The sequence below is a fragment of the Leptodactylus fuscus genome, chromosome 2, assembly GCF_031893055.1.
Source record: "Leptodactylus fuscus isolate aLepFus1 chromosome 2, aLepFus1.hap2, whole genome shotgun sequence".
Taxonomy (NCBI): Eukaryota; Metazoa; Chordata; class Amphibia; order Anura; family Leptodactylidae; genus Leptodactylus; species Leptodactylus fuscus.
This window is the reverse complement of record NC_134266.1, coordinates 97517119-97532733: the sequence shown is the minus strand read 5'-3', so window position 1 is coordinate 97532733 and position 15615 is coordinate 97517119. Positions and strand designations below refer to the sequence as shown.

Genomic DNA, 15615 nt, shown 5'->3' with positions numbered 1-15615 from the left:
CTTCTATGAGAGACTGCCAAAAGACACAGCTGCATCATATACAGTAAAATATAATGAGACTGCAGTGAGTCATGGGACAGACGTTCTGTGGTCTGTACATTCTGTTATGTGCATTAGGCCAAGTGGCAAAGAATGAATAAAGATGGCCGCCAACCCATAAATGGAGCGTCAGCATAAACAGATCTACACAAGAGTCTCTACAATTTTTTATTAGTACTAGCCTATACTCCACTACAGCTTTATAAATGACTGGATTTGGAAATATTACAATGGCAGAGCTCAGAACTTTTAGTAAATTTCAATGTATACCTGAAGTCATCTTTATTCTGTTGGACTTCTTTCCCTTGAGTCAGTGCTTTCTCCAGATTTCTTTCTAGGATGTTAGCCTAAATAATATCAGAGTACAAGTGTTGTTAGAGACATGGTAACAATTATTGATGCTATATGTCAGTCTGTTATATGACTCACTGGGTGCTCATCTGACTGAAAGAGCAAAATACTTGTATTTCCATGATTCTGTACAGTAACCACAAAAATGGAATTGTAAGGTTGGCTTCCCATCACAGAATGACAGCTTTCTATATTCTGCAATGGAATACTTTCCAGGCTGTCCTAAAAAACATAATAGATGTGTCATTATCATATTTGTAATATCTTATGAGTACAGTACAAAGTTTCCATGTTACTTTTATCACACAACTTCTATTCCTTTGACATGATAAAAAATTCCAGTGGTGTGCAGAATGCATGAATCCCAAATTATCTTTAGTTTCCAATTGTGCTCTTTATGCTTTATGTAACTGCTGTTCCTTAGATAGTAGCACATTTCATATCTACTTTAACAATTTTTGTACATGGGAAAGAGGGGTATGTATTTACAATGTACAGTGTAGGTGGCAGAACATTTTAAGGGGCCCCTTGTGAATATGCAGCATTTTGACCGTGGTGGAAACGCCATAGGAAAGAAATGTTGTGTATTACAGCTCCTGAAAAGTGGATGCAATTCTGGCTAATCCCATCCACACAATTATATATGATCAATTATACCTACGAAAACACGGGCATTTCCATATACACATGTGGACAAAATTGTTAGTACTCTTTGTTTAATGAATGAAAAACCCACAATGGTCACAGAAATAACTTGAATCTAAAAAGTAACCCAGAAGTGAATATGTAAGCTGTGCAGAGTAAATTGGGTACACCAAATCCCAATCGATTTTCCCACTAGCTCCTATGACGCGAATGGGGAAGAGGGGCATTCTGGGGATCAGAGCTGGTGTATTATCTCTCATAAGCTCTAAATATGGGGTGTCCACTGAAAACGCTCGCACAGCTTATACATTTCCTTCTAGTCGCAGCCACTTATGTCCTAATGATTGGGGCGATTTTGGGTTTTTTGTCTTCACATTGTACAAACTAGATTTTTATTTTTATTTTCTGGCAATCTGAGGACTTGGTGTTTGCAGTATTAGATGTACTTTTCAATGCCACCATTTTGGGGCCTGTAACTTATTGACTACATTTTATTAACTCTTTCTGGGTGGGATGTAAAAGGAAACATCAATTCTGGCATTGCTTTTTAGCATTTATTTTTTTCCCGTGCAGAGTGCAGCATAAGTAACATGTTACCTTTATTCTGCGGGTCGGTACGGTTACGGCGATACCTCATTTATATTATGTTTTAATGCATTGCTATTTGTGCAAAATAAAATTCAATTTAGGGAAAAAAATCAATTATTTTTGCATCGCCATCTTCTGAAAGGCATAACATTTTTATTTTTCAGTAGACAGAGCTGGTTTAGGGCTTATTTTTTGAGGGATGACCTCTGCTTTTTATTGGTACCATTTTGGTTTTCATCTGACCATTTGATTACTTTTTATTGAACATTTTGTAAGGGAAAGGTGGTGAATAATCATTATTTTGTGTGGTTTTCTACGTTTTTTTTTTTTTACGCTGTTCACCGTTCGGGTTAAATAATGTTTTAATTTTATTGTTCAGGTTATTACGGACGTGATGATACCAAATATGTAATGTTTTTTTTTCTTTTTCTTTATTTTACATAATAAAACATTTTAAATGGGGAAAAAGGGATTTTGGGGGCTTTATTATTTATAATTTATTTTAAACTTATTTAAACTTTTTTATTTTTACTTTTTTCTAACTTTTTTTTTTCTGTCCCCATGGGGGATTGAAGCAGTGATCGGCTGATCACTGCTTCACTAGATATACACTGCAATACACGTGTTACCCTTTAGGGCAGGATCAACCAGGTGCGAGGACGGGGTAAGTGAAGGGGCAGACCCGGGGTCACTGATCAGACCCTGGGCTGCCCCCTACGAACACCGGCACCCCCCGAAACGCGGGGGGGGGGGGGGGTGCCGATCGCCACCATATTACACTGTAACCCCGGAGATGCCGGCGGTCAATCCGGCGGTCATGTGACCGCCGGCATCTCAGGGGTTAACACCTGAGATGACAACCGCAGGGCATGGTGCGCACACAGGGAAGGCCTTTCCGGCAGCGCCGTACTATTACGGCAGATGTCGGGAAGGGGTTAATGGCAAGTCAGGCCCATGAAAATGGAGCCATGTGTTTGATCTGTAAAAAAGTAATGCATACATCATGGATAGCACATGGCTGAGCAGTTAGTTTTTGTGAAGTCTAAAGCTTATCCTTGAGAAAAGTAATGTAACGTATGAAACTTTACAGAATGTTATATTTGATGCCTTAAAGGGGTTTTCCCATCTTAGTGTCTCAGCATGCTGCCTGCAATGTCTGCTTCTCACTTCCTGTATTTCTCTCCCCCCTTGCTAAATGAGACACACAATCCTTCTACAGCTTTATCAGCAAACTGCAATTAGCTGAGCTGATTGTACAGTACTTAGTAAGTGACTTCACTTGTCCTATCTCCCAAGTTTGTGGTTATAGCAATTCTGTGTAAACAATTGGATAAAAAAGGTCACATTGCAGGGGAAGAAAGCAGAATTTCTAAAGCAATATATTTAGGAAAAGTCTTCAATTTACACAAGCTACCAGTGTAGATAGGATCCTTGAGATGGCACAACCCATTTAACACTGAGTTTTCATACTAAAATCTAAGATCATATATTAAAGCAAAGAGTGGTACAAAATAATGTTTTATATTTGATTTCACTTTTGCATCCAACACCACTTTTGACAATAATATAAAATAACTTCTTTTCAGAAAGTGGTTACATTAAGTAACCTAGTACTGAACTGCAATATGTGTTCTAAATTACAGTACACTGTGGACTGTGGACTTTGTTATGGTCTTGCACTTTGGTTATAGTCTAGAAAATATTAACTTCTCCATTTGATAATGTTCTACATTTTAATTAAGAAAATATGTAATTTGCTATTGCAGTTACCAGTAAAACTTGGTTCACATCTGCATTCGGTATTCCATTCGAGGAGTCCACTTGAGGACTCCCCAAACGTAATACCGAATGCAGATATGAACCCGGGCCTAAGCTAGCAGAAAAAGGAACCCATTGAAGTCAATGGGAGGCTTTTTTCAGCGCTGAAATTCCACACCAAATTCCTCACCATTTTGCTCCATGTGAATGGACCCTAACAGTTTAGTCTGAATAGGAGATGGGCAGTGAATATGCAGAGGGAGGGAGTTAGTAAAATGACTCTAGAGCTGTGGAGGCTACAGCCACAATTCTTTCAATTCCATACCTCCCAACTTTTGAACAACAGAAAGAGGGACAAAATGTGTGGCCCACTTTTATGCTGACTCCGCCCATTCTCATTCATTTTTCATGTCCCCTGACAGTATAATCCTCCTACAGTCACCCGTACGTTATATGTCCCCCACATTATAATGTTCCCTCCAACTGCCCCACAGTATTAAGTCCCTCTCCTGGTGCCCCAGTTTAACCATGAAACTGGAGCAGCTGGAGGGAAACATTAGCAATGGGGGTAGTTGGAGGGGACAATAAATAAATGGCAGATGAAGTGGGACATTAAACGGTGGGCAACTAGAAGCAGACATTAAACCATAGGGGTAGCTGGAGGCTGACATTAAACTGGGGGCAACTAGAGGCAGACATGTCCCCCTCCAGCTCCTCCCATGGTTTAATACCCTCTCCAGTTGTCCCCCAGTTTAAGTGCCCCCTTATCTGCTCCATTTCATGTCCCCTCCTCCATCTCTGCCCCCGGTTTCATCTCCTCCCTCCATTTCTCCCTCAGTTTCATATCCTCTTTCATTTGCCCCCAGTTTCATGTCCTCCCTCCATCTCTGTCCCCAGTTTAATGACAAACACACACAGACAGACACAGACAGACACACACACGCTCTCTCTCTCTCCATCCTGCATCTCAGATCCCACCTTCCCCCTCCCTTCTCAGTACCTTACACGGATCTCTTCTCTCTTCACTGCACGGGACACTGACACGCCCACCTAGTCACGTGACCGTGTGATGACACACAAGGTCCTTGAACCATAGTAAAGCGTTCCTCCGATCACCGCAGCCTATTATCTGTTATAAGAGCAGGCGGTGATCGGAGGAATGATTGATCAGTAAATCATTAAAGGGACATAGTGGAACATGTAGGGAGCTGCGTGAGACGGTGGGACAGGGGCAGGAAAGCGTGAGTGTCTCGCGAAAATCGGGACGGTTGGGCGATATGCAATTCATTAATGATCTACCATTAAAAACAATGGGGCAGATTTATTTAAATGGTTTAAAAGCAAAATTGTGTTAGCTGCCAACAGCAACCAAACGCAACAGTTTTTATTTTAACTTCTGGTCCTGAAAAATGAAAACTGTATTGTGATTGATTGCTATAGATAACTAAGATAGTTTTGCTTTTAGAAAATGTTAATAAATCTTCCCATATTAGTATGCTATTTTGTTGGGGAATTGCTAGGACAGCAATTCCCCAGTAGCTGTTGAACCCTGGGAGGGGACACAAGAGACCGTGAGCCCTAAGCTGACGCCCCCAACTGTCCCTTCCTATTGCCAGGCCCTATTCTACGTAATAGTCGGCAACCACGAAGTCAGTCCATTCCTGGATATGTGAGACACAAAACGCAGACAAGACGGACAACAACAAAGAGAGGTCAGCTAGCCAAGGGTCAGTAACAGTCGAGCGATGCAGTGCCAAATCGGAGTCCAAAGAATAGTCAGTGAGGAAAGCCAAAGGTCAAGGGTAGAATACAAGCAAAAATAGGGACAGTACGGAGCAAGTATGCACACGGCAATAGCAAGCCCTGGTGTGTATGAGAGCCAAGGCTAAATAGGGAGGAAGAACCCGCCCATGGAGTTGACAGGAAGGCAGGCTGTCAATCACACAAATTAACACTTCAAGAACAGAGGCAAACTAGGGCAGAAGACGGGTGTGGTGCAAATAAAATCACAGCACTAGAGCCGTGTTCACACAGTGCGACCAAAAACTTTAAGCCAAGAACCAAACTGCACACGCCTCCTGCACTGCCGCATGCGAGCAGAGGGTGGTGCAGTCATCTGAACAGGCAGAGATGTTACATATTTGTTCTACTTGAACCATAATGTACGAATGCCAGAATTGATGTTTCTGATAATCTGACCTTTCAAAAACAAAAAATAATATAAAAAAGATCAATAAGTCATATGTATTCCTACATTGTACAAATAGAATTTAAAAGACATCCAGCAAAACAATCTCACCTAGTTTCCACCATAAATAACAAAAAAGTGATAAAAAGCTGCACATATCAACCAAACAATAAAAAAGTTATAGACGTCAAAATACGATGACCTCAGACAAATAGTTTATTTTTGGAAAATGGTGTTTTATTTAGTAAAACAGAATATACCCAATACAACATATCATATTGCTGTAATTGTAATGACTTGCCAGCCAAAGTTGCCATGTCATTCTTAATGTAGAGTGAATGCCGTAAAAACAAAAATGGGATTCACTTTATAAAAAAATGTCAGAGGTAATCTTATTAATATGCATAAATATAAACAAGTTAAGGAAATAAGATGTTTATTAAACACCAAACCAGTCTAGGAATTAATATTAGTATGTGACTGTAAGATTGCATATCAGCATTTTATCGGAAGTTATAGTTATGGATAGAGATGAGCGAACAGTGTTCTATCGAACTCATGTTCGATCGGATATTAGGCTGTTCGGCATGTTCGAATCGAATCGAACACCGCGTGGTAAAGTGCGCCATTACTCGATTCCCCTCCCACCTTCCCTGGCGCCTTTTTTGCTCCAATAACAGCGCAGGGTAGGTGGGACAGGAACTACGACACCGGTGACGTTGAAAAAAGTAGGCAAAACCCATTGGCTGCCGAAAACATGTGACCTCTAATTTAAAAGAACAGCGCCGCCCAGGTTCGCGTCATTCTGAGCTTGCAATTCACCGAGGACGGAGGTTTCCGTCCAGCTAGCTAGGGCTTAGATTCTGGGTAGGCAGGGACAGGCTAGGATAGGAAGGAGAAGACAACCAACAGCTCTTATAAGAGCTAAATTCCAGGGAGAAGCTTGTCAGTGTAACGTGGCACTGACGGGCTCAATCGCCGCAACCCAGCTTTCCCAGGATCCTGAATGGAATACACTGTCAGTGTATTCCCGTATACCCGATATATACCCCGATACCCGTTCCAACGGTGTGCCCCCCCACCTTCACCCCAGAAATACCCTGCAAGTCCCCTAGCAATAGAATTGGGGCTATATACACCCACAATTTTTACTACTGGTATACAGTGCCATTGTCTGGGAATTCAAAGAATATATTGGGAATACAAATACCCTCATTTCTTGCTACTGCCATATAGTGCCAGTTTCTGACTGGTAATTCAAAGAATATATTGGGGTTACGTGCACCCACAATTTTTACTACTGGTATACAGTGCCATTGTCTGACTGGGAATTCAAAGAATATATTGGGAATACAAATACCCTCATTTCTTGCTACTGCCATATAGTGCCAGTGTCTGACTGGGAATTCAAAGAATATATTGGGGTTACGTGCACCCACAATTTTTACTACTGGTATACAGTGCCATTGTCTGACTGGGAATTCAAAGAATATATTGGGAATACAAATACCCTCATTTCTTGCTACTGCCATATAGTGCCAGTGTCTGACTGGGAATTCAAAGAATATATTGGGGTTACGTGCACCCACAATTTTTACTACTGGTATACAGTGCCATTGTCTGACTGGGAATTCAAAGAATATATTGGGAATACAAATACCCTCATTTCTTGCTACTGCCATATAGTGCCAGTGTCTGACTGGTAATTCAAAGAATATATTGGGGTTACGTGCACCCACAATTTTTACTACTGGTATACAGTGCCATTGTCTGACTGGGAATTCAAAGAATATATTGGGAATACAAATACCCTCATTTCTTGCTACTGCCATATAGTGCCAGTGTCTGACTGGGAATTCAAAGAATATATTGGGGTTACGTGCACCCACAATTTTTACTACTGGTATACAGTGCCATTGTCTGACTGGGAATTCAAAGAATATATTGGGGTTATAAATACCCTCATTTCTTGCTACTGCCATATAGTGCCAGTTTCTGACTGGTAATTCAAAGAATATATTGGGGTTACGTGCACCCACAATTTTTACTACTGGTATACAGTGCCATTGTCTGACTGGGAATTCAAAGAGTATATTGGGAATACAAATACCCTCATTTCTTGCTACTGCCATATAGTGCCAGTTTCTGACTGGTAATTCAAAGAATATATTGGGGTTACGTGCACCCACAATTTTTACTACTGGTATACAGTGCCATTGTCTGACTGGGAATTCAAAGAATATATTGGGAATACAAATACCCTCATTTCTTGCTACTGCCATATAGTGCCAGTGTCTGACTGGGAATTCAAAGAATATATTGGGGTTACGTGCACCCACAATTTTTACTACTGGTATACAGTGCCATTGTCTGACTGGGAATTCAAAGAGTATATTGGGAATACAAATACCCTCATTTCTTGCTACTGCCATATAGTGCCAGTTTCTGACTGGTAATTCAAAGAATATATTGGGGTTACGTGCACCCACAATTTTTACTACTGGTATACAGTGCCATTGTCTGACTGGGAATTCAAAGAGTATATTGGGAATACAAATACCCTCATTTCTTGCTACTGCCATATAGTGCCAGTTTCTGACTGGGAATTCAAAGAATATATTGGGGTTACGTGCACCCACAATTTTTACTACTGGTATACAGTGCCATTGTCTGACTGGGAATTCAAAGAATATATTGGGGTTATAAATACCCTCATTTCTTGCTACTGCCATATAGTGCCAGTTTCTGACTGGTAATTCAAAGAATATATTGGGGTTACGTGCACCCACAATTTTTACTACTGGTATACAGTGCCATTGTCTGACTGGGAATTCAAAGAGTATATTGGGAATACAAATACCCTCATTTCTTGCTACTGCCATATAGTGCCAGTTTCTGACTGGGAATTCAAAGAATATATTGGGGTTACGTGCACCCACAATTTTTACTACTGGTATACAGTGCCATTGTCTGACTGGGAATTCAAAGAATATATTGGGGTTATAAATACCCTCATTTCTTGCTACTGCCATATAGTGCCAGTTTCTGACTGGTAATTCAAAGAATATATTGGGGTTACGTGCACCCACAATTTTTACTACTGGTATACAGTGCCATTGTCTGACTGGGAATTCAAAGAGTATATTGGGAATACAAATACCCTCATTTCTTGCTACTGCCATATAGTGCCAGTTTCTGACTGGTAATTCAAAGAATATATTGGGGTTACGTGCACCCACAATTTTTACTACTGGTATACAGTGCCATTGTCTGACTGGGAATTCAAAGAATATATTGGGAATACAAATACCCTCATTTCTTGCTACTGCCATATAGTGCCAGTGTCTGACTGGGAATTCAAAGAATATATTGGGGTTACGTGCACCCACAATTTTTACTACTGGTATACAGTGCCATTGTCTGACTGGGAATTCAAAGAGTATATTGGGAATACAAATACCCTCATTTCTTGCTACTGCCATATAGTGCCAGTTTCTGACTGGTAATTCAAAGAATATATTGGGGTTACGTGCACCCACAATTTTTACTACTGGTATACAGTGCCATTGTCTGACTGGGAATTCAAAGAATATATTGGGGTTATAAATACCCTCATTTCTTGCTACTGCCATATAGTGCCAGTTTCTGACTGGTAATTCAAAGAATATATTGGGGTTACGTGCACCCACAATTTTTACTACTGGTATACAGTGCCATTGTCTGACTGGGAATTCAAAGAGTATATTGGGAATACAAATACCCTCATTTCTTGCTACTGCCATATAGTGCCAGTTTCTGACTGGGAATTCAAAGAATATATTGGGGTTACGTGCACCCACAATTTTTACTACTGGTATACAGTGCCATTGTCTGACTGGGAATTCAAAGAATATATTGGGGTTATAAATACCCTCATTTCTTGCTACTGCCATATAGTGCCAGTTTCTGACTGGTAATTCAAAGAATATATTGGGGTTACGTGCACCCACAATTTTTACTACTGGTATACAGTGCCATTGTCTGACTGGGAATTCAAAGAGTATATTGGGAATACAAATACCCTCATTTCTTGCTACTGCCATATAGTGCCAGTTTCTGACTGGGAATTCAAAGAATATATTGGGGTTACGTGCACCCACAATTTTTACTACTGGTATACAGTGCCATTGTCTGACTGGGAATTCAAAGAATATATTGGGGTTATAAATACCCTCATTTCTTGCTACTGCCATATAGTGCCAGTTTCTGACTGGTAATTCAAAGAATATATTGGGGTTACGTGCACCCACAATTTTTACTACTGGTATACAGTGCCATTGTCTGACTGGGAATTCAAAGAGTATATTGGGAATACAAATACCCTCATTTCTTGCTACTGCCATATAGTGCCAGTTTCTGACTGGTAATTCAAAGAATATATTGGGGTTACGTGCACCCACAATTTTTACTACTGGTATACAGTGCCATTGTCTGACTGGGAATTCAAAGAATATATTGGGAATACAAATACCCTCATTTCTTGCTACTGCCATATAGTGCCAGTGTCTGACTGGGAATTCAAAGAATATATTGGGGTTACGTGCACCCACAATTTTTACTACTGGTATACAGTGCCATTGTCTGACTGGGAATTCAAAGAGTATATTGGGAATACAAATACCCTCATTTCTTGCTACTGCCATATAGTGCCAGTTTCTGACTGGTAATTCAAAGAATATATTGGGGTTACGTGCACCCACAATTTTTACAACTGGTATACAGTGCCATTGTCTGACTGGGAATTCAAAGAGTATATTGGGAATACAAATACCCTCATTTCTTGCTACTGCCATATAGTGCCAGTTTCTGACTGGGAATTCAAAGAATATATTGGGGTTACGTGCACCCACAATTTTTACTACTGGTATACAGTGCCATTGTCTGACTGGGAATTCAAAGAATATATTGGGGTTATAAATACCCTCATTTCTTGCTACTGCCATATAGTGCCAGTTTCTGACTGGTAATTCAAAGAATATATTGGGGTTACGTGCACCCACAATTTTTACTACTGGTATACAGTGCCATTGTCTGACTGGGAATTCAAAGAGTATATTGGGAATACAAATACCCTCATTTCTTGCTACTGCCATATAGTGCCAGTTTCTGACTGGTAATTCAAAGAATATATTGGGGTTACGTGCACCCACAATTTTTACTACTGGTATACAGTGCCATTGTCTGACTGGGAATTCAAAGAGTATATTGGGAATACAAATACCCTCATTTCTTGCTACTGCCATATAGTGCCAGTTTCTGACTGTTAATTCAAAGAATATATTGGGGTTACGTGCACCCACAATTTTTACTACTGGTATACAGTGCCATTGTCTGACTGGGAATTCAAAGAGTATATTGGGAATACAAATACCCTCATTTCTTGCTACTGCCATATAGTGCCAGTTTCTGACTGGGAATTCAAAGAATATATTGGGGTTACGTGCACCCACAATTTTTACTACTGGTATACAGTGCCATTGTCTGACTGGGAATTCAAAGAATATATTGGGGTTATAAATACCCTCATTTCTTGCTACTGCCATATAGTGCCAGTTTCTGACTGGTAATTCAAAGAATATATTGGGGTTACGTGCACCCACAATTTTTACTACTGGTATACAGTGCCATTGTCTGACTGGGAATTCAAAGAGTATATTGGGAATACAAATACCCTCATTTCTTGCTACTGCCATATAGTGCCAGTTTCTGACTGGTAATTCAAAGAATATATTGGGGTTACGTGCACCCACAATTTTTACTACTGGTATACAGTGCCATTGTCTGACTGGGAATTCAAAGAATATATTGGGAATACAAATACCCTCATTTCTTGCTACTGCCATATAGTGCCAGTGTCTGACTGGGAATTCAAAGAATATATTGGGGTTACGTGCACCCACAATTTTTACTACTGGTATACAGTGCCATTGTCTGACTGGGAATTCAAAGAGTATATTGGGAATACAAATACCCTCATTTCTTGCTACTGCCATATAGTGCCAGTTTCTGACTGGTAATTCAAAGAATATATTGGGGTTACGTGCACCCACAATTTTTACTACTGGTATACAGTGCCATTGTCTGACTGGGAATTCAAAGAATATATTGGGAATACAAATACCCTCATTTCTTGCTACTGCCATATAGTGCCAGTGTCTGACTGGGAATTCAAAGAATATATTGGGGTTACGTGCACCCACAATTTTTACTACTGGTATACAGTGCCATTGTCTGACTGGGAATTCAAAGAGTATATTGGGAATACAAATACCCTCATTTCTTGCTACTGCCATATAGTGCCAGTTTCTGACTGGGAATTCAAAGAATATATTGGGGTTACGTGCACCCACAATTTTTACTACTGGTATACAGTGCCATTGTCTGACTGGGAATTCAAAGAGTATATTGGGAATACAAATACCCTCATTTCTTGCTACTGCCATATAGTGCCAGTGTCTGACTGGGAATTCAAAGAATATATTGGGGTTACGTGCACCCACAATTTTTACTACTGGTATACAGTGCCAATTTCTAACTAGGAATTCAAAATGCGCAAGGCTCCCGGAAAGGGACGTGGACGAGGCCGTGGGCGAGGTCGGGGGAATGGTTCTGGGGAGCAAGGTAGCAGTGAAGCCACAGGGCGTCCCGTGCCTACTCCTGTGGGGCAGCAAGCATTGCGCCACTCCACAGTGCCAGGGTTGCTTGCCACATTAACTAAACTGCAGGGTACAAACCTTAGTAGGCCCGAGAACCAGGAACAGGTCTTGCAATGGCTGTCAGAGAACGCTTACAGCACATTGTCCAGCAGCCAGTCAGACTCTGCCTCCTCTCCTCCTATTACCCAACAGTCTTGTCTTCCTTCCTCCCAAAATTCCGAAGCTTTACAGAACAATAACCCAAACTGTCCCTGCTCCCTAGAGCTGTTCTCCGCTCCTTTCATTGTCCCTCAACCTGCCTCTCCACGTCACGATTCCACGAACCTAACAGAGGAGCATCTGTGTCCAGATGCTCAAACACTAGAGTCTCCTCCATCTCCGTTCGATTTGGTGGTGGATGACCAGCAACCCACCCTCATCGACGATGATGTGACGCAGTTGCCGTCAGGGCATCCAGTTGACCGGCGCATTGTGCGGGAGGAGGAGATGAGACAGGAGTTGGAAGAGGAAGTGGTGGATGATGAGGACACTGACCCGACCTGGACAGGGGGGATGTCAAGCGGGGAAAGTAGTGTGGATGTTGAGGCAGGTGCAGCACCAAAAAGGGTAGCTAGAGGCAGAGGCAGAGGTCAGCAGCTTAGGCGAAGCCAGGCCACACCCGGAATCTCCCAAGATGTTCCAGTTCGTACCCAGCCCCGAAAAACTCCCACCTCGAGGGCACGTTTCTCGAAGGTGTGGAGTTTTTTCAAGGAATGCGCCGAGGACAGATATAGTGTTGTCTGCACAATTTGCCTCTCGAAATTGATTAGGGGCTCTGAGAAGAGCAACCTGTCCACCACTTCAATGCGCCGTCATTTGGAATCCAAGCACTGGAATCAGTGGCAGGCAGCAACGGCAGGACAAAGGCCGCCTGCCGTTCACGCCACTGCCACTGCCTCTGCCACTGCCTCTGCCTCTGCCACTGCCACTGCTGACTGTGCTGGCGATGCACTCCAGAGGACGAGCCAGGACACCACTTCATCTGCCTCCGCCACTTTGTTGACTTCTACCTCATCCTCCCCTGGTCCTGTCTTATCTCCTTCTCCTGCACCATCAAAGGCACCATCAGGCGTTTCTTTACAACAACCCACCATCTCTCAGACATTGGAGCGGCGGCAGAAATACACTGCTAACCACCCACACGCGCAAGCCTTGAACGCCAACATCGCTAAACTGCTGGCCCAGGAGATGTTGGCGTTCCGGCTTGTTGAAACTCCCGCCTTCCTGGACCTGATGGCAACTGCGGCACCTCGCTATGCCGTCCCTAGCCGTCACTACTTCTCCCGGTGTGCCGTCCCCGCCTTGCACCAGCACGTGTCACTCAACATCAGGCGGGCCCTTAGTTCCGCGCTTTGCACAAAGGTCCACTTGACCACCGACGCGTGGACAAGTGCATGCGGACAGGGACGCTACATTTCACTGACGGCACACTGGGTGAATGTAGTTGAGGCTGGGACTGCTTCCCAAACTGGCCCGGTGTACCTCATCTCCCCGCCTAACATTCCTGGCAGGGACACGAGAAGAACACCCCCCTCCTCCTCCTCCTCTACCGCCTCCTCCTCCGCCACCGCCTCCTCCTCCGCCACCGCCTCCTCCTCCGCTGTTAGATTGACCCCAGCTACGAGTTGGAAACGTTGCAGCACTGGCGTTGGTAGACGTCAGCAGGCTGTGCTGAAGCTGATCAGCTTGGGGGACAGACAGCACACTGCCTCCGAGGTGAGGGATGCCCTCCTCGATGAGACGGCAATATGGTTTGAGCCGCTGCACCTGGGCCCAGGCATGGTCGTTTGTGATAACGGCCGGAACCTGGTAGCAGCTCTGGAGCTTGCCGGACTCCAACATGTTCCATGCCTGGCCCACGTCTTCAACCTAGTGGTGCAACGTTTCCTAAAGAGCTACCCCAATGTTCCAGAGCTACTGGTGAAAGTGCGGCGCATGTGCGCCCACTTTCGCAAGTCGACAGTAGCCGCTGCTAGCTTAAAATCTCTCCAGCAACGCCTGCATGTGCCACAACACCGGCTTTTGTGCGACGTCCCCACACGCTGGAACTCAACGTTTCAGATGTTGAATAGAGTGGTTGAGCAGCAGAGACCTTTGATGGAATACCAGCTACAAAACCCTAGGGTGCCACAAAGTCAGCTGCCTCAGTTTCACATCCATGAGTGGCCATGGATGAGAGACCTTTGTGACATCCTACGGGTCTTTGAGGAGTCCACAAGGAGGGTGAGCTCTGAGGATGCGATGGTGAGCCTTACAATCCCGCTCTTGTGTGTTCTGAGAGAATCCCTGATTGACATCAGGGATAACTCAGATCACACAGAGGAGTTAGGGATAGCATCCGATCCGTCACAGCTGGAGAGTAGGTCCACACATCTGTCCGCTTCACTGCGTTTAATGGAGGAGGAGGAGGAGGAGGAGGAGGAAGAAGAGTTGTCCGATGATGTGATGGTGATACAGGAGGCTTCCGGGCAACTTCGAATCGTCCCATTGTTGCAGCGCGGATGGGTAGACATGGAGGATGAGGAGGAAATGGAGATTGAACTTTCCGGTGGGGCCAGAGGAGTCATGCCAACTAACACTGTGGCAGACATGGCTGAGTTCATGTTGGGGTGCTTTACAACCGACAAGCGTATTGTCAAAATCATGGAGGACAACCAGTACTGGATCTTTGCTATCCTTGACCCCCGGTATAAAAACAACATCTCGTCTTTTATTCCGGTAGAGGGGAGGGCCAATCGCATCAATGCTTGCCACAGGCAATTGGTGCAGAATATGATGGAGATGTTTCCAGCATGTGACGTTGGCGGCAGGGAGGGCAGTTCCTCCAGTAGGCAACCAAGTTCTCACCGGTCCACACAAACGAGGGGCACACTGTCTAAGGTCTGGGACACCTTGATGGCACCCCCTCGCCAAAGTGCCGCCACGGAGGGTCCTAGTGTCACCAGGCGTGAGAAGTATAGGCGCATGTTGCGGGAATACCTTTCCGACCACAGCCCTGTCCTCTCCGACCCCTCTGCGCCCTACACGTATTGGGTGTCGAAGTTGGACCTGTGGCTTGAACTTGCCCTATATGCCTTGGAGGTGCTGTCCTGTCCTGCCGCCAGCGTCCTATCTGAGAGGGTGTTCAGTGCAGCCGGTGGCATCATCACTGACAAGCGCACCCGTCTGTCAGCTGAGAGTGCCGACCGGCTCACTTTGATAAAAATGAACCACCACTGGGTAGAGCCGTCATTTTTGTGCCCACCTGTGTAAAGCACCCCAACATGAAATTCCATGTCTGTACTCAACCTCTCCAATTCCTCCGCATCCTCA

At 43.6% G+C, this 15615-nt stretch overlaps 1 protein-coding gene across 2 annotated transcripts in view; it reads right to left on the bottom strand.

Annotated features, from left to right (window-relative positions):
- The window catches only part of LOC142193700 (epidermal growth factor receptor kinase substrate 8-like protein 3), a 76859-nt gene that overhangs the window by 25767 nt on the left and 35477 nt on the right, over window positions 1-15615 (bottom strand). The window contains exons 6-7 of one of the 2 annotated variants that reach the window (XM_075262692.1): window positions 469-612; window positions 310-386 (exon numbers count right to left, since the gene is read on the bottom strand). In XM_075262692.1, the coding sequence (XP_075118793.1) occupies window positions 310-386; window positions 469-612 (221 nt within the window). The remainder of the gene's footprint in view (window positions 1-309; window positions 387-468; window positions 613-15615) is intronic. The other variant, XM_075262691.1, reaches the window with a different exon arrangement.